At 34.7% G+C, this 21,245-nt stretch overlaps 1 protein-coding gene across 2 annotated transcripts in view; it reads left to right on the forward strand.

Moving 5' to 3' along the window:
* COL19A1 (collagen type XIX alpha 1 chain) overlaps positions 1-21,245 on the forward strand; it is a 310,139-nt gene that overhangs the window by 132,799 nt on the left and 156,095 nt on the right. For both annotated transcript variants that reach the window (XM_038554446.1, XM_038554445.1), the window contains exons 14-15: positions 431-484; positions 2,070-2,105. In XM_038554446.1, the coding sequence (XP_038410374.1) occupies positions 431-484; positions 2,070-2,105 (90 nt within the window). The remainder of the gene's footprint in view (positions 1-430; positions 485-2,069; positions 2,106-21,245) is intronic.

Below are 21,245 nucleotides of genomic sequence, written 5' to 3' on the forward strand. Positions count from 1 at the left end.
ATAGAGACATAAAAATGCTTTATTTAATTCTTGAATTTTTTTGGCAAGCTTTATAAAGGCCAAATCAATGCTAAATCAAAGGTATTTACAACATCCACAAATTTAATCCAAAGTGGATACTTAAAAGCTCATATAGACCTAAATGATGTTCTCCCAGATGGTGAATTAATGTAATTTTAGCAGGAAGCAAAGTTGCACAAATATGCAGTATTCAGGACTCACGCTGATTTAATGTATCTGTACTCACCGCAACGCAGATGTTGCTTATCATTTTAGTGCCAGTTGTCTCTGTTTCTCTCTATACTACAAACTGAAGAATGGGATTTGGGAGTTCAGTAAATTATTTTATTTTGTGGCTAATGACTTGTTAGAAATTCAAGCTTTCTGTGAATTGTGTATAGAAATCACATTGGTTGTATTCTTTATATAGGGTTTGAAAGGTGACTTGGGTCCTCATGGTCCACCTGGCCCAAAAGGAGAAAAGGTATTGTATTCTCCCAGAGAAATGCCAGTTTTTCTTAAGAAAACTCTAAAAATGTTTGCACTGACTTTTCATTGATACTATTTAACTGCCAAAAGGTTAATTTTGTTAAAATTAACCAAAGGCTGTTATGTTAAAAGCATCTGAAGAAAAGCCTTTTGGTTCACTTAATTAGTTTGAAGAGACTAAATGCACAACTGCTAGTTGACATTAATTTGTGTTTATAAGATTTCACTTTCTCTCCCTCACTTAACAGCATTAGCTATTCCATTGCCAAATTAGCAACTGTGCCTTGTATCAGGGAATTTTGCCAATAACACTGAACTGCTACCATAATGGTGAAGCAGGTGGCCTTTGGGGGGAAGGAGGTTAACTTTCTAACTCAGTTTCAGTCTGAATGCTTCATTTCCTACCACTTTTTCTCGCATGCCATTTTATAATGATATATTGGCAGTGACCTTTAAAAGAGATTTAAAAATACTAAAAGGAAGAATCATTTAGAATAAGATCATTGGATGATCTCAATTTAATAACAATTGTACTTGTGGGTGTTTTATTATCTCTATTTTCAGCACATTTGGGAATCCTTGTCTGTCTTCAATATTTACCTCTATGTTAAAGTTGATCTTACAAATTGGTCCTCAGTGACCGAGTTAAGCTATGTCAATGTTCCCCAACAAGTATTGGCTATTTTTATTCAATTGTTCCAAAAAGTAATGACTACTCCATGCTGTCTTAACTTTTGAGGTGACTATGTTAGATGAGAAAAGAAAAAGTTACAGAGATACCCTCAACATTAGAGCATAGCTCAGAACTTCATGCCACAAAGTTTAAGTTTTCCATCATGTCCACCTAAAAAGCATTATAGTAATAATGCTTGATCTTAATGATTAAGAGTTCTTATTAAATAAATAGGGGTCCTGATACAATAAAGCATATAGGTGACATATAAATGAGAAAACAGTAAACTTTTAGATAAGCCATTTTTTAAAAGATTTTGAAAAGTCTCTCTATGTCCACCTGGTAATTTGTATTCACATAGGTTAGCAAAGCAATTTTCATATTTAAAAATACATAAATATAGGCAAAGCCTCTTGAAATTAATGGCAAATGCAATGTCAATTTAGCAGAGCTTTATAAGAGGCAGTGGGACTGCTTCTTGCAGCTGGGAGGCATGAAGTGGGGAGATACACTTATTTCTGCTGATCCTCATACTAACTTTGTCAGAAAAATTATCTGTCGTGACACTTCCCAGCTGCTCCATTGGCAAGTAACCATATTTGAAAAGATATTCTTTCTAATTTTGGATTAGTAGACAAAAGAATAGAAAATTAGATTATTTTAGCTTTTCCAAACAAGTTTTGCAGAAAGCACGGGGGTGTATAAGGTGATATTTATATCATGAGAGTTAAAGCACGCGATACATTTGTCATCATATGATAGGATACAGACTCCTATCAGATCAAATTCTATTTTTCTTTCAAAATGTGTGTGTGTGTGTGTGTGTATAGCTTCTATCCATTCAGAAAACTTATAAATAAAATATCCAAAAAGGATTAATAGTGACTGTAATTTTAATCTGTTTTAGGGAGATACAGGACCTCCAGGACCACCAGCCTTAACTGTAAGTATTCCTGAAACCAGAATTCAAAATTGAAATATGTTTTCCTGTTTATTATTCAAAATACATCATGATTAAACCAAAATTTATGCCATAAAATATTTGAAAACTGAAAATGACCTTAGAGTAGATCTAGCCAAACCTCCAGATTTTTAAGATGGGGCATCTGCCCACATCAGTGAAGTACTTAACCTGAGGTCATACCAGTAGTTATTAGAAAAGTCTGGAGGCAGTACCAATCCTGAACAAGATTCTCTACCCTCCATATGGTTCATAATTGTGGCCCTTGAATGTTTGATTATACATTCTTAACATGACATTTAAAGTTAATGGAAGCAGAGACTATTCTACTTATTTTAAAAACTGTAAAAGATGAGCCTGCCCAGGTGGCTCAGCAGTTTAGTGCTGTCTTCAGCCCAGGGTGTGATCCTGAAGACCAGGGATTGAGTCCCACGTCAGGCTCCCTGCATGGAGCCTGCTTCTCCCTCTGCCTGTCTCTGCCTCTCTCTCTCTCTCTGTCTCTCATGAATATATAAATAAAATCTTAAAAAAAAAACTGTAAAAGAACAAAATAAACTATAATCCCAATAGGTAAAAAACAGCTACTATTTAAACTGATTGTTACATTCCCCAAAACCTGTCCAAGACCATTGTTTTTTTTCCTATGTAATTTGATTCTGAGATTTACAAATGATAAATGGAGATATTTCAGTAACATATTTATGAGAAAAGTTTCTAATGTGCGCATAATGGGATTGTTCTCAATTAAATGGCTCATCATTTATTAAGCATTTAGTCATAAATATATAATGACTTTATATTTAGATATAATTTACCATTATAGATTTTTTTCATAGGTCATTAAGGACTCTCATTTAACTTAAAGATTTGGTCTAACGATGACTCTAAGTCTAATAGAAAAGAGGAAACTTTCTTAAATAAGGTCATTTGTAGCCTGAGGTCTCTTCAATTTTATGTTGATATTACCTAATGACATAAATTAAGAATTGAAATCATCAGTTTTGAGGCCCGTTCTGATAATAGAAGGTCAGATTTAAAAAGAAATCTTCTAGTATCAAAAAAAAAAAAAAGAAAAAAAAAGAAAAGAAAAGAAATCTTCTAGTATCTGTGTTGAGCTCTTCCCAGTAAGGCAGCACAGTAATCACAAAGACTGTGTGGCTTTAATAACATTTGTATTTATCTTTGTATTTGAAAATGTCATTCTGAACAATATGTTAATAATGTCTTATACAAATAATTTTTGCAATGCTTACTTAAAGGACAAATATTTCTTCATACATGAAAAATCTAAGGAGTCAAACAGATGATCTAGGAATAACCAAATTCAATTTACAATGGAATTCTGTGCTTGAAGCTTTTATTTTCAAGATGGAAATAAAAACTATTTGAGAAGTTGTTTTAACTACATATTATTCAGCTTTTTTATACTTTGTGGAGTTTATTTTTAAAATTATTTGGCAGTGATTTAGACTTAAACCTGCTCATTTTATCTAAGTCACATGCTTGCTTTTGTTCAACTAAGTTCCACACTCACCCACTCTATTTAGTTATCTGATTTTGTAATCATTTCCAACTTGTGTTTAAAGAGCAAAATGTAGTCAGTCTATGTTTGTCATTTCACCTGATAATGCAAATTTGCTCCCTTACCCAGAAAATTGGATTGGAATATATCTATTTTAAGGAATTATTATTATTGGAGAGGGAGAGAGAAAAAGTGTGCATGTGGGAGTGGGGGTTGGGGGTGGAGGAAGGGAGAGGCAGAGGGAGAAAGAGAATCTTAAGCAGGCTGTACACCCAGTGCAAAGCCCATTGTGGAGCTTAATCTCACAACACTGAGATCATGACCTGAGCCAAAATCAAAGTTGGACACTTAATTGACTGAACCACCCAGGCACTCCTACTTTATGGATTTTTAATGACAGCTAACGTCTTCCTGCCAAGTTGTACCCTGTAGATGCCTCTGCACTATTTAGCTGGCAGGCACGGAGAGAGTACAAATGAATTTTTACCCTTACATAAAAATATAATAAGCCAAAAACCACTCTGAAATGAGATGTTTTATTTCATCAAGTTAAATATTAGTATTATTTGGATATTACTAATATACACTTGTCATTAGTTTATTAACATAATTAATGTTTAAAAATGAGGAGACATGAATAGACATTTTTCCAAAAAAGACATATAGATGGCCAACAGATGCATGAAAAGATGCTTAATATCACTCATCATCAGGGAAATACAAATCAAAACTATAATGAGATACCACCTCACACCTGTCAGAATGGCTAAAATTAACAACACAGGAAACAACAGTTGTTGGCAAGGATGTGGAGAAAGGAAAACCCTCTTAAATTGTTGATGAGAAGGCAAACTGATGTAGCCATTGTGGAAAACAGTATGGAGGTTCCTCAAAAAGTTAAAAATATAACTACTCTATGATCCAGCAATTGTCAAAGGACACAAAAGTACTTACTCAAAGGGATACATGCACCCTGTTGGTTATAGCAGTATTATCAACAATAACCAAACAATGGAGAGAACCCAAGTGTCCATCAACTGCTGAATGGATAAAGAAGATGTGTGTACACACACACACACACACACACACACACACAATGGTATATTATTCAGCCACAAAAAGAATGAAATCTTGGTATTTGCAATGACATGGATGGAGCTAGAGAGTATTATTATTATGGTAACTGAAGTAAGTTGATCTGAGAAAGACAAATACCATATGATTTCACTCATATGTGGAATTTAAGAAATAAGACAAATGAACATAGCAGTAAAAAGAGAAAGAGAGAGAAAGAGAGAAAAGCAAACCAGGAAACAGACTCTCAACTATAGAGAACAAATTGATGGTTACTAGAGGGTAGGTGGGTGGGGAATCGGTTAAAAAGGTAATGAGTAATAAGGAAGGTACTTGTTGTGATGAGCACTGGGTATTGTATATAAGTGATGAATCACTAAGTTCTACACCTGAAACTAATATTACACTGTAGGTTAACTAACTGGAATTTAAATAAAACTTAGGGGGTACCTGGGTGGCTCAGTCAGTAAAGCATCATGATCTCAGGGTCATGAGATTGAGCCTGCACTGGGCTCCACTCTGGGCATGACAGAGACTGCTTCAGATTCTCTCTCTCTATCCCTCCCTCCCCACACTTGCTCATGCTTACACTCTCTCTCAAAAAATGAATGAATGATTGATTGAATGAATGAATGAATGAATGAAAACTTGGAAAGAAAATAAATAAATTTTAAAAAAAGAAAATAAGAAAATAAATAAATATTTTTAAAAATTAAAAAAATGTTAACTATGAAATAGGGAGGAAGTGAAATGCATCTAATCTTATCATGTACTAAATATTTAATTGATTTTTATAAGGTAGATTAATATATTTTAATGAAGTGATCGATAACAGTTTTCAAGGAAGATGAACTTGAAAGTTATACTAACTCCACTATATTTAGATTAAAGGAGGTACTGTTATCTGAGAGTCAATAAATTGAAAGTTCATTCATAGTGTTTCTCAAAGGTAGTTGCACACTAAAATCGCATACCAACCTGGGCTCAAACATACCAACCTGGGCTCCACCCCCAGAAATTACAATTCAGTAGCTCTGATGTGGACCAGTATATTTTATTTTATTAATTTAATTTAATTTAATTTAATTTATTTTATTTTATTATTTTATTCTATTCATTTTATTTATTTATTTATTTATTTACTTACTTACTTACTTACTTACTTACTTACTTACTTACTTACTTTTTAAAGATTTTATTTATTCATGAGAGACACAGAGAGAAAGGCAGAGGGAGAACCAGGCTCCATGCAGGGAACCCGATGCAGGATTTGATTCCAGGACTGCGAGATCACACCCTGAGCCAATGGCAGAGATGCCCAACTGCTGAGCCACCCAGGCATCCCAGGACCAGTATATTTTAAAGCTCCTAGGGTACTTCTAAATATGCAGTTGGAATTGAAAGCCATTGTATATGGGTACTGTAATGGAACAAGGTTTCTTCCTGTTCAAAAAATTCTTTTAGACTTTTGAAGAAGTCTGGCTTTTATCTGAAATACAACTTAATGCATTGTAATAAAGAAATGTAAACATCTCTTTCCATTTGGGAGGTATACTAGTGAAACTAAATTAAGACTGAAGGCTGGTTGGTTAAGTAGAGGAGATTAAGGCTAGAAAGATACCTTTAATTACAGCCTTAACCCAGCCATTCAAGGACTGCAGTAAGCTCAAGTGCCTTAATACTTCTCAGAATTTAAGGTGCCCAAGAACATTCAGAGGTCTTGTTCAAATACATATTTCATTTCATAAGTCTGAGGTGGGATGTGAGATTCTACATTTCTAACTGGAGGATGCAGGTGCTGCTGGTCCTCAGACCACACTTCAAGTCCAAGGGCTTAGCACTCAACCCCCAGCTGCACCATCATTTCATAGATTAGTGGCTCCGGACCCATACTGTATGTCAGTCAGATGTACACAGATCACGTGATGTAGGTGTGTTTATCTTTACATTTTCCTGCTTTTCCTGAGTTCCTTTGATCTATAAATTTATGTATCTCACCTAATTTGGGAACTTTTTGTCTGTTATTTCATCAAATTTGTTTTCTGCCCTATTATCTCTATCTTCTCCTTCCGAGACTCTGATTACATATATGTTGCACTTTTAAAATATTTTGCTTTCCATCTAATTCTCTCTTCTTGTGAATGAATCATTTCTAGTGGGCTCTTTTCAAGCTTACTCATTATTGGTCATTTCCATTCTGCTATTAATACCATTCTTCAAATTTTTCATTTCAGATACTATATTTTTAAGTTAGTGAAGTTCTATTTGTTTTTTTAAAAAATAATGTCTGTTTCTCTGCTAACATTTTCTATCTTTTTGGTCACTGGGAGCTATATTTTCCTTCATGTCCTTGAAAGTAGTTTTAATAGATGCTTTATTTTAATATCTTTGTATTAGAATTCCATCATCTGAAGGATGCCTGGGTGGCTTAGTTGGTTGAGTGTCTGCCTTCGGCTCAGGTCATGATCTCAGGGTCAAAGGAATTGAGTCCTGCATCATTGGGCTCTCTGCTCAGAAGGGAGTCTGCTTCTCCCTCATCTTACACTGTGCTCTCTCTCATAAATAAATAAATAAATAAATAAATAAATAAATAAATAAATAAATAAATAAATAAAATCTTTTTTAATAAGAGAAAAGACTGTCAACAGAGACAATTTGACATTAATCAGATGACAGAATTTTTTTTAAAGATTTTATTTATTTATTTATTTATTTATTTATTTATTTACTTACTTATTTATCTATTTATTTATTTATTTGAGGGAGAGAGAGAGAGAGAAAGGAGGAAAGAGCAGAGGGAGAGGGACAAAAAGATTCCTCACTAAGCCCGGAGCACAACATGGCGCTCAATCTCAGAACCCCAAGATCATGACCTGAGCTGAAATCAGGAAGCACTTAACTGACTGAGCCACTAGACACCCATCTTTTCTTTTTAGAATTGGTAATGTTTTGTTCTTAACATCTATGTCAAATATTTTTGGACTGCATTTTAGGCACTGTGAATGATATGTTATAGGAACTCTGAATTTTGTTAGATTTCTCTGAAGAACATGAATATATTTTAAAGCGATGAGTTAAATTAGCTGCACACACTGTAAACTATCTCCCCTGTAGTTGACAACAGCTGAAATCCTGATTTTGTTCTTTTAGCCTAGTTTGGGATGCTTGGAGTGTGTACTGCACATGTATGGTTAGGGATCAGCCAGAGATTTTGGTAAAGTTTATACACAGAATTTGGGACTGCCTTGTTCTTTACAAAATTTTGCAAACCACACCTTCTTTACCTTCTGGTAAGTACATTTGCTCTAAGCTCTGTGCTCTAATTCTTCAGTCCAGCCAGACAGCAGGCTTTCCATTTAGCCACCTTGTGACCCAGACTGTGACCTGCCTTCAAAGTAAACATTTGTTTTATTTTAAATTTTATTTATTTATTCATGAGACAGAGAGAGACAGAGACAGAGACACAGGCAGATGGAGAAGCAGGCTCCCTGCACAGAGCCTGATGCGGGACTTGATCCCAGATCCCAGGATCACAACCTGAGCCAAAGACAGACGCTCAACTGCTGAGTCACCCAGGCGTCCCTAAAGTAAACATTTTAGAAACAGGAAACTGACCACCTGCTGTTTCGTTTTTCCAAATGTTGACTCCTCTCCAGTGTCTACCTCCTTTTGTTGATTTTCTAGTGTCTTCAGGTAGTCATTTTTACATTTTTCTCTGGAGTTTAAAGTTGTTATCTGTATGTTAATTCAATAGGAACTACTTTTTTTATACAATGCTAGATTACTTCTAATTTACTTAGAAATTTTACAACTGTACACATAAGTGACTTAGCCTTACAAGTTATTTATTCTATTTGCCTCATCTTCAATATATGTCCGAATCTGATTCTCACATTCTACTATTGCTATCCTGTTCTAGACAGCATTATATATCCCTGGATTATTTCAGTACCTGTTCAATGGTTTTCCTACTTCTTCCCTTTATCTCTTTGAGTTTTACAAAAACACAGAAGCCAAGAAGTTTCCTCATCATGCTTCTTTTAAAAAAAAATTTATTTATTTGAGGGAAAGAGAGAGAGCACAGGTGGGGAAGAAGGGCAGAGGCAGAAGGAGAGGGAGAAGCAAATTCCCTGCTGAGCAGGGAGCCCAACATGGGACTCAATCTCAGGACCCAGAGATCATGCCCTGAGCCAAAGGCAAACACTTAACCAACTGAGATACCCAGGCATCCCCTTGTCATGCTTCTGTTCAAAATCTCCCATGTTTCTCTATTTGATTCATAGAAAAAGCCAAATTCTATACAATGGCCTAGCCTAAAAGGTCTTATAGGATTCAACTCTTGTTGCATTTCTGACTTCATCTTTTATTCTTTTCTTGCTAACTTTATTCCACAGCAGTGGCCTTCTTGCAGGTCTTTAAGCATCCCTGGCACCCCACCTGAGAAGGTTTGCATTTTCTCTTTCTTCCACCTGTTCTAGCTATATGCATATCTACTTCCTTTAAGTTTTAACAATGGCCATGTTCAACCACCCTGTTTAAAATTACACACACACATACACACATAGAATTTCTAAACCCCATTAGTGCTCTACTTTTTTCATTTTCACCATAGCACTTACCACTTTCTAACATAACATTTAAAATGCCTACTTAGGACAGCCCGGTGGCTCAGCAGTATAGTGCCACCTTCAGCCCAGGGCGTGATCCTGGAGACCCTTGACTGAGTCCCCTATTGGGCTCCTTCCATGGAGCCTGCTTATGTCTCTGCCTCTCTCTCTATCTCTGTGTCTCTCATGAATAAATAAATAAAATATTTTTAAATGCTTATTTATTATATTTATTGTTAATTGTCAGTATTCCTCTACATTTAACTATTAATCCCATGAGGGGCAAGGATTCTTGGTGAGTTTTGTTTATTGTTGAATTCCAAGCATACAGAACAGAGTTTAGCACATAGTATGCCCTGAAGGAAAAAAAAAAAGCTGTTTAATGAATATCGTCTTTGTAAGTATTATAATCTTTGCTTTTTAGCTTCATTAATTTCATTTATTAACTTCCTTTCTCTTAGAAAGTCTTTATAAAATAAGAATTTTATATAATGATTTTGATGAAAGCATTTGGACTGATATTTTCTTTGTTACAAAATTTTTGTGCTACTTATTCCATTTTTATTGTTTTAAGGTCATTTGTTTATTGAAGTTTTCATGTCAGTTTTCTATAAAATTATTTAATATTCATTTTTTTTAAAGAAAGCAGAGTGCTAGCCAAATAAAATAAATCTGTGGTTCCTATGACTTGATTATGACACAAAAGTATAAATTGAAATAAACATCTTTGACCTACAGTTGTTTTACCTAACCCTGCCTGATTTATTACTCATTTCTCAGCACTTTGTTTAACTCCTAGAAGGTAAAATTTGGCATCTAATCCATAAAAATATTAAATCAGTTGCTATAATTTGGAACTTTTCCTTTCAATAGCACAAATGAAGCCAAATAAAATCAAATTGTACCTGATTCCAGCTGAAATTCTTTAAGCAACTGCTTATCAACAACAAAAGAATAATTCCCTTATAAATAAATTTTGCTTGTACTTTTTAAAATTCTAGTTTCAAAAATGTCAACAAACCACATTTTTCTGAAATTTATTTGGTTGCCACCATACCTGGAATGAATGTTACAACGACACTTAAGTGAATTCCTGGGCATCATCATCGTAGTGGAATAGGAATTTTCTACCATATTCCTCCCAAAGAACATCAATTTAGACAATCACCCATGGGTAAGATAGTCTCGTGGAAGTCCAGGAAGAAGTCCAGTGGAGTCTAGTGGAGAAGTTGCAGCATACTACTGAAGCAAAGAAATCCCAGAAGGGTAAGAGGAACAGTTTCAATTTACATGCATCACCCCTTCCGCAAGGCTGCACAGCTCAGTGCTAAAAGACACCTCTTCAGCCATGATTTCTCCTGCAGGGGAAGGTGAGAGCTTGTGAATGACAACTCACCTGTCCCAGCTATGCAGGATGCTGCCAAAGAAACCTACATCCATCTTGCCTCATCTGGAATACTGAGATATGCTGTGTGATAGGGTGGGTGATGTTGGGAGACAGAAGTAGAGCTCTTAGAGGGCACCAAAGGGATGTGAATCTTATGGAGTGCATATACTCCAGACTATTAGGAAACTCACCCATGAGCCTCTGGACATTCCTCACTTTTGATTCTCCCTCTAATGGCCCACAGGCACCTCCAAGACTCCATGTGCCTCACCTCCACACACACTCACCTCATGGCCAGCTGCACGTGCATGCTCCCAATGGCAGCAAGAATGAGCCTTTGCAGAGGACTGGTGAGCACCTGCAGAAACTGCCTCCACTCTGAGATTCCAAGAAACAATGCAAAGTTGAGCGTTAATCACTGCCCTGAGAAGAACAAAAGGGAAGCTGTCAGCATGTGTCCTGACTATGTGTCCTGACTATGTATTATTGAGAGAAGACATAGACCTTAAGAATACCTCCACAAGAAGAAGCAAAGTGTGGAGTAAGCATATCTGAGAAAAGGTCTGAGAAAGCCTTGGAAGCCCTAAAAGTTTTGTGGGAGGCAATTCTCTCCCAAAGCCAGTCAGTGAAGACTGAAAGAACTGTGCTTTTTCAATTAAGACAGCAACACAAGATGTCAGAGAATCCTAAAAATCAAGGAAACATGACATCAAAGAACACAATAATTTTGCAGTAACAGAACCCAAATAAATGGTTACAAACCTATGCATTATTGGAGTACCAAAAGGAGAAGAGAGGATAAATGGGCAGAAAGCTTATTTAAAGAAATAATGGCTGAGAATTTCCCAAAACTGGGGAGAAAGTTGGACACTTGAATTCATGAAGCTCATAGATTCACAATAGCCAGGACATGGAAACAATCTAAGTGTCCTTCAACAGATGAATGGATAAAGAACATGTAGTGAGTGTAGTGTGTGTGTGTGTGTATGTGTGTGTGTGTGTATAGTTATTCAGCCATAAAAAGAAGGAATCCTACCATTAGCAACAACATGGGTGGACCTTGAAGGCATTATGCAAAGTGAAATAAGTTAGAGAAAGACAAATACTCTTATGTTTTCATTTTTATATGGAATCTGAAGAAACAGAACTCATAGAAACTGAGAGTAGACTGGTGGTTGCCAGGGGCGGGGCATGAAGGAAATGGGAGAGACGTTGGTCAAAGATTACCAACTTTTAGTTATACAATGCGTAAGTTCTGGGGATCTAATGCACAGCATGATGACAATAGTTAACAATACTGTGTGATATACTTGAAAGTTGCTAAGAGACTAGATCTTGAATGTTATCAGCACACATACACGAAAAGTATTTTTGTGAGTTGATGGAGGTGTTAATTAATCTGATTGTGGTAATCATTTCATTATATATACATGTTTCAAATCATCAGATTCTACACCTTAAACTTATACAATGTGGAGGCATCTGGGTGGCTCAGTTGGCTAAGCATCTGCTTTCGGCTCTGGTCATGGTCTTGGGGTCCTGGGAGTGAGCCCTTCATCAGGCTCCCTACTCATTGGGGTTGTCTGCTTCTCCCTCTGCCCCTTCCCCCTCTGCTCCTGTGTGTGTTCGTGTTCTCTTTGTCTGTCTGAAATTAATAAATAAAATCTTTAAAAAAAACTTACCACAATATTACGTGTCAATTATATTCCAATAAAACTTGGGGGCAGAGTGAGTTACTGATAAATTTAATATATCTCCTCTGTTGATAGCTATAATTTAAGGAGCAGATGTTTATTTACATGAGCTAAAACCAACACTGAATAAAACATCATAATAATATTCAAATTTCTTTGATCAAAATAGAGTTCATCTAAGATCATAATGCAAATTTATGTTAAAAGTACATCCTGATAAATTGTTCTGAAGTCGTAAGATTTTGATATAAAAATCCTCTATTACAGGTTAATATTTTATGCTTTATTTATGTTATTTTAATTATGACATTTCACACAAGTTTTTACTTTATATTTTTTTCAAGTTTTTATTGAAATTCCAGTTAGTTAACATACAGTGTAATATTAGTTTCAGGTATAGAATTTAGCGATTCATCACTTACATACAACACCCAGTGCTTATCACAAGTGCTCTCCTTAATAACCACCCACCTCCCCTCCAGTAACCATCAGTTTATAATAATCTTAACCTCTATAGTTAACTAATATCATTAGTTAATATAATTAACTATATAGTTATTACATATATTAGTATATTATATATTTTATAATAGAAGATTATTTTCTGACTTGCCCCTCTCTCTTTTTCCCCCCATGTTCATTTGTTTTGTTCCTTAAATTCAACATATGAGTGAAATCATATGGTATTTATCTTTCTCGAACTGACTTATTTTGCTTAGCATAATACTCTTTAACTCCATCCCTGTCATTGCAAATGGCAAGATTTCATTTTTTGGATAGCGAGTAATATTCCATTGTATATATACATACTAGATCTTCTTTATCTATTCTTCAGTTGATGGACATTTGAGCTCTTTCCATAATTTGGCTATTGATAATGGTGCTATAAACATCAGGGTACATGTAAGCCTTTGAATAAGTATTTTTGTTTCCTTTGGTAAATACCTAGTGGTGCAATTGCTGGAATATAGTTCTATTTTTAAGTTTTTGAGGAATCTCCATACTCTTTTCCAGAGTGGCTGCACCAGTTAGCATTCCCACCAACAGTGCCAGAGGGTGCCCCTTTCTCATCCTCACCAGCACTGCTTTACATTTCTTTCTTTTTTTTTTTAATTAAAGATTTTATTTATTTATTCATGACAGACAGAGAGAGAGAGAGGCAGAGACACAGGCAGAGGGAGAAGTAGGCTCCACACAAAGAACCTGATGTGGGACTCAATTCTGGGACTCCAGGATCACATCCTGAGCCCTATGCAGATGCTCAACCGCTAAGCCACCCAGGCAATCCCTACATTTAAATATTGGATATAAATATTCACATTTAATGTGCAAATAAAATTAGTGCAAATTATTTGGTTCTTTGTCATTTCTTGTCAATAACTTTACATATAACTTCTTTATATATAACTGTGTCTTTATATATAACATATTAAAGTTGTTGTATATGTTCTATGTTCTTACTATTACACACTACTAACAGATATTCCTCATATAAAAAATATACTGCTGTTTTTATACTAAAGTTTTGCCAAATCCCTAACTGAAGCTTCAGAATCGAGACAGGGACTATGATTGAAACAAGGCAGTTGGCTAATATCTCTGCCTCCTTCTGCATGTCATGTTAGAAGAGACAGGTGAAGGAAGGTAGAACAGTGCCATTTCATGGGATATATCTACTAGTTTTAGTTCCCAGGAAAAATGACTGTGTTACTCTGGCTGCGTCCCTTTGGGGAGTTATTAAATACTCATCCAGATGGCACCAAAGATTTACACAGAAGCCAAAGGTTAAGTCAGTCAATAGCAGAAGTGTCTTAGACATGCTTACTAAATGATACTTTAAATGTCAGTCTCTTGGGACCCGAATAAGTCTAGCATAAGCAAAAATTAGGCACAGAGAAGGAGCAGAGATTTCGCCCTATGAAAACTGTCTTTAATACCATAAGCAACTGAGAGAAAATCTCAGCTGGTAATTAATAAATCAAATGACACACAAATTAACAGATGGCCTCCATAAACAAGAGATCGTATAGTATTCACATAAGGGAAGCCTTGAGATAGGTTTTTTTTTTTTCAAAATTAATGTGTTGATAATATAAAAATGATCAATTCAGAAGATGATATGGCCCATTCCCTCCCTTTTTCATTTGACCTACCCACTTACCTGAATGCTAATCATGTGTCAGATACTATGCTAGGTGTTGGGAACACAGAAACAACACTTGTGTTGTTGCCTTCCCAGAACCTATTTGCTTTATTAGAAAACAGTTGTTTAAAATTGATCATTTTCACACTGATCATTTGCAGTTAGCATACAAACAGTATGCAAGTATTTGTACAACTGCAATTATGTTGGTATTACACAAAAACATTTATTTAAGAGAAAATCATTTTTAATAGAATTCTTATGCTATAATTTAAAGTTGCTTAGTTTAAATACATTTAAATCACAGACTCAACTAATAAATAATGTTTTCTTACTAAAATTCCTAAGAAACTATATAGCCACCCCCTGTTGGATGGAATAGAAAAGTTCTTATTAAAAACCCATAGAACATAATTTCTTTTAGTTCTGACTCAAATAAATATGTGTTCTACAGCATGTATGTACTAAACATATTGATATGTACCCATAAATATATGTGCTATAGCATAATAATAGCATTTCAATTAAGATTACTTAAAATTCCTTACCTATCAAAGTCTGAATTATTTATATGGTCTCTCTGTGAATTGCCTGAATTTGAATGAAGTTTGTCTTAAAAAGTCACATAGTTCGGGATCCCTGGGTGGCGCAGCGGTTTGGCGCCTGCCTTTGGCCCAGGGCGCGATCCTGGAGACCCGGGATCGATTCCCACGTCGGGCTCCCGGTGCATGGAGCCTGCTTCTCCCTCTGCCTGTGTCTCTGCCTCTCTCTCTCTGTGACTATCATAAATAAATAAAAAAATTAAAAAAAAAAGTCACATAGTTCATACTTAATTCACTGTTAACATTCTGAAACTGAAGATCTAGTTCAATATTGAGATTTTTAGGGTATTGATGGGCCAGAAGAAAGAAGACATTTCAAATATTTTTAAAAAAATCAATCATTTTTTTTTAATTTGTGGGCAAAAGACTTACATAAATGATTTAGTTGATTAAAATAGGTGTTTCCATTCTACAAAACTATTCTTATTGACTCTGTGCAGACATATAGGGGAGTGAATGCTTAAGGCCCTAGAAAGATTTATGTTCAGCCTCAGAAAAGATTTATGTTTTGGAAAAACGTACCATCAGCTCATATGACAGGAGGTGATTTATATATCTTTCATTAGATAAATGATTGGAGAATAGCTCCTTCTGCCCTTCAGTTTATGGTTTGCTTCTGTTTCAAAAGACATTTCAAATTGTTTTCATCACAATTTGAAATTATATATTTTAAAGCTCAACAATAAAATTTTTTTTTTTCCTAAAAGTGCTATACACTGGCAGTTAGGGAATTTTATGAAGGAGCTGATTTTTCATGATGAGATAGGTATTCAACCATCTAGAAAAAAACATTAAAATGTATCTCAAATGCCATTAGAAAATTATAAAATGGATAAGCCTTTTGAAAAATTATATGCAGAAAAATGTGTATTTAAGTCAGGTATACACAGAAAGTAGTTAAATTCAATTCCACTCTAAGTATATAAAAACCTTTTTGGTAAGAACCTTATATTGATCTATAAAATGAAATTTAAAGGTGAATACTCTTAAAAGAATTAGAATTATATTTATTCCGCTTAACTATTCCACTGATTTTAACCAAAAATTTATACATTATAGCTTAGGGGTTATCCAGTCCCTTCATCTAGCATTTCAACCTGACCATGTTAATTGACTTTCCTGTGTCCTAGTTTCAGCATCTGTAAAATGGATTAACAATATTTCTTACTACATAGTGTTGAAGTGATGGTTAAATGAATTAGAATATGTAAATTTTTTTGAACAATGACTGACTCCTAGTAAGTACTATTTAACTTTTAGCTAGTGTTCTCGTTGTTATTATGCTAATATTCAATGGCAAAATATCAATAGGAATGAATATCAATAGGATTGAGGCCTTTATAAAGGAATTGCTGAGAAATATTCAAAGAGGACTTTTGTATTATCACAGCATCTTTATGTGTGAAGTAGAATTTTTTCTTCTTAAGAAAATTATTAACTCTAAGCTGAATTGAAGTATTTTCTTTTTTTACTTCTAGTGTAATCTCTATGAGGATAGCAACCTTTTCTACTGTATGCATCTCCAGAAACTAAAAGTATTTGGTGCAGTGTAGGTACTCAATAAAAATTTCTTCTTCATGGGCAGAAGATAGATATTTTTCACTGACAAACATAGTATCAAAATAAAATATCACCAAATCCTACAGTTAAAATATCCAAAGGAAAATATTAAATCACTGATATGAACACTAGAAGGGCAAATGTCCTCCTTCCAACTAAAAGTAATTCATTTAGGTCAGGTAGTCACCTTATCCTTTATTGCTTATTTTCAACAATGGCAATCCTGTGTCACCTATTGTCTGTCCCTCATTTATTTTTTTGTCTGTTTGAGAGACACGTTGTTTGTGGGCAACTGGAATTATCTCCTTCATTGAAGGATCCTACCTTCTGTTTAATATACTGCAGACATGAATAGAAGCTTTATATGTTTTAATTCATCATTAAAGTATATTTTGATAAATAAACACTAGATATAAGGCCAAGAAACTCAAGTCTATTGTGAAATGTGCAACTATTTTTATTTATTTATTTTATAAAATAATGTCACTAATACTTAGTAGTCAAAGCAGAAGGTTATTCAAATTGTGACATTCTATTATTTCATCTCTAAATTTCCTAAGGAATTCTAAATCATTTAGCTACATATGATGTAATATCTATCTCTCTAATAACATTTTAACAAATCCTCTCTTTTGTCACATTATTTTGAAAGGATAGAGGTTAAATGCAAAAAAAAATAGTTAAGTTAGATATACCCACAATTTAGAGAAAGATTTTGACTTACCAGTGTCAAGAATTGTGGAAGCTGTGAAATTTTACCCTACTTGCTGGGTAACAATTTGGCCTACCACTTTAATGGATCCAGCAGAAGACATGAGATCCCAAGTCAGAGGCAAAGGTATTTTCATTCATGGCAAGAGAAGCTTCATGTTTGCATTGGTTGCCCTTGCCACCAAGCCTCAGGAGTAATCCAGGTAGGTGCTGACCATGCAATGAATTGTCACAACTCCAAGTTTAGAGAGTCCAAATCTTTTTAAATTAACTTTTTAACAGCCTTTTGTCCCAGAGGAAGACATTATCTTAAAATATTGAACAGTAAAATATATATATATACACATATATATATATTCAACAGTAAGCAAATCTTCCCTTTGCTTTCCTATATAAGCATTCTTAAAAAGAGAATACATACAGAAATACAACAGAGCAATTAGTACCTCCCTCACAAGACATGCAGAAACATGAAAGACCCATAGAAAGACCCACTGTCTCCCAACAATATCCACTCCTCTTTCTTCTACTGTCTTGGCTCCTGGCAAATTTTCCTGTGAGTATGCATGGCACTGCATCAACCATTTTTATTAACCTTACCAAAACAGGCTGAGAGTAAAACTGTTCAATTTGTCCCATCTAGCATTTATGAGGGCTACTATTAACAGGACTCCAAGCAGGTAGATGAGGCCACCTGAGAGTATTGATTTTAACCATGTTCCCCTGGATCTCAGACCCAATCAGCTGAACAAATACCATAAATCATCCAAATCTACCTAAGAAAATCAGATGATTTGCTCCATAAGTTTCTGAATTGCCTTTTCCCCTTGACTTGAAGCATTAATCCAATATATCAACAAGAACATACACATTTTTAATAAAGCTTACAACTCATTCTGTGCCCTACTTTAACCTAGTGTGTTACCATAAGGGTACTGAGTGAGCAGTATTCAGTCAAGTTAGCCATTATCTTTTTTATCTAGGACCACATCAAGCCAACAGGAACATCTAGGCGACTGAGCCAGAATTAAGTTTGAATTTTCTAGATTCCCTGTTGGCTAGGCTGGTGTGTGAAAAGATGGTTTAGAACATAGATCAGTTAGTGTTTCACTCATAATACAAGTAGAGGGAATCGCCAGATGGCTCAGCAGTAAGTATCTGCCTTTGGCCCAGGGCATGGTCCTGGAGTCCCAGGATGGAGTCTGCTTCTCTGCCTATGTCTTTGCCTCTCTCTCTGTGTGTGTCTCTCATGAATAAATAAATAAAATCTTAAAAAAAAAAAGACCAGTAGAAATGCCAAAGATTCTTAGAGAATTGTCTCCAACAATGTGCTTGCATCTTTTTTCAAACAAATCCTAGCAAATGGTTGCTCTTTTATTTACCACACCATTTGCTAACAGTAATGCTGCCTCATTCAGCCTCTGACCAATTCTAATCCTCAGACTTCTTCTGGGATGTTGCTGTTCTTACTTACCATCAGTCTATGCTGTTGATTTTTCATTCCATTTCTTATAGAACACCATTCTGATACAACCACTTCTTAGTTTCCCAGTATAATATATTCTAGAAAGTTTAATATCTTCATGTATCAAAAATGTCAAGGGTGCTTCTATCAGATGCTACAATGCGATAAGATTAACTGAAAACCCATCTGTGAATCAACATAATGCATATTTAAATATATCTTATGCTCCAAATATTTCTTTGGAAGTGGAAGTAGAATCTGTTAGAAGTAGAATCAAGTTTGGGAGTCAGATATATTTGAGTTTAAAGCTTATGGGGGCACCTGAGAGACTCAGTCAGTTAAGCATCTGCCTTGGCTTAAGTCACAATCCCAGGGTCCTGGGATAGAGCCCCATGTCAGGCTTCTTGCTCAGCAGGGAGCCTACTTCTTCCTCTCTCTTTGAAACCCATCCCTTCCCCCTCTCATGCTCTCTCTTCCACTTTCTATCTCAAATAATAAAATCTTTTTAAAAAAAGCTTAGATCCCCCCCCACTTATTTGCAGTGTTATCTTTAGGAAGTTTTTTTTTCCACATCTATAAGAAGGAAAATTTCTATTTTGTACAGGTGTTAGAATTAAATCACTTATGTAAAGTGACTAGTGGGATTCTTGATACAAGAACAGGTACTCAATAAATATCAATTCTCTATTCTTTTCCTAATTTTTGTAAATGTGTGGAGGTCATCAAAATATTTGTTGAAATGATATAGAATTGCACTTCATTTGGCTTCTATCATTTGGTTCTGTGCAAATATGAGTCTTTTTTTAAATGCTGTTTGCATCGTCCTTTTATTCACTATTTGCTAGCTTGTTATAGCTTTATATTAGTACATTGACTTTGAAATTATGTTGATTTGTTCACATGATACACTACTCTCTTTTAGAAGCTTAGAAATAACTTTCTGATTGCTCCATTTCATTGAAATATTAAGAAAACATTAATTATAATTTACTTTCATGCCAACTTTCTAGTGTTTGATTGGTAGTTTGAAAATTAAGACATTTGTGCCTGGCTTTGATAACATCACAATCTGGTCATTTAAAAGACAGATCAAATTACCAACCCAGCAGATTGAAAAGTAACATGGGAATGATATCCTGGGGGAGGAGGGTCTATGTGATACATATGACTAATCTTATTAATGCTACTTGCACTGAATTGAAGTTCTACTGACACAGCCTTAACTTATTCAGTATATGATTATAGAGGGTAAATATTTGAACCCTATTTCTAAAAGATCATGTTTAAGGAAATATTCGTATATAGATGGACTTGTCCATTGACTTGCAGTATAAAAATTGAGTTAGTTCTTAGATATATTAAACTAAATCTCAGAATTTTAGTATTTTTACGAATGCCTTTTTTGTCAATATAAAAACTACCATCACACATTATCTCACTTAACAACCACAAAAAGCCAGCAAATAACAATGCAGTTACTTTATCTACTGGTTAGTGTACAAATTACCAAAATGCACCATATGGTTAATTCTTAATTTATAGTTAATTCTTAATCAGCTTTCCCTGATTTTGCAAATTAAGAATTAACCATTCAATATTTAAACAGATACCCTGGCATTCTCTGTATTTTCTACAGAATTAACAAAGCTTGATCAGTCTATAAAGTCCATCTCTTTAGTTCTGCCACTAATAAAGTACCAGCTGAATCTAAAGACAAAGTGATGATAAAAAAATATTTTACATGGGGGCGCCTGGGTGGTGTGGTCAGTTAGGCATCCAACTCTTGGTTTCAGCTCAGGTTATTATCTCAGGATCCTGGATCCAGCCCTGCATTGACTGGGCTCTGCACTCAGCATGGAGTCCTCTTGGAATTTTCTTTCCTTCCCTCTGCCAGCCCCCTCCCCCATGCTCTCTCTCTCTCATTCATGCTCTCTCTCTAAAATAAATTTGAAAAGAAAATTCTACATGATAATTACCATTGTGTTACCAAATAAGTGGCAAATTATTACAATTACAATTATTACAATTATTACAATTACAATTATTACAATTTTAAAAGTAATCATATGTTGTATACTTTAGGATGAATTGCTGGGTATAAAAATTAGAGCAATTCCTTGCTATTTCAAATGCTAAATTTGAAACTGCATGTAATTAGTAAACTTTGAGAATCAGTATATTTGCATTAATTTATGCAGTGTTTTAAAAAATTTAATATTTTTTAAAATGGTTATGTACATAGTTAAAAACAAAACTGAAAGAATCATAATAATATCATTTTTCAGTTAATAGATTGGGAACAATTATTTAGCACTTGGAAAAATACAAAGTTGGATGCCTTTATCATTCCCATACCA

Source organism: Canis lupus, chromosome 12 (assembly GCF_011100685.1).
Source record: "Canis lupus familiaris isolate Mischka breed German Shepherd chromosome 12, alternate assembly UU_Cfam_GSD_1.0, whole genome shotgun sequence".
Classification (NCBI taxonomy): Eukaryota; Metazoa; Chordata; class Mammalia; order Carnivora; family Canidae; genus Canis; species Canis lupus.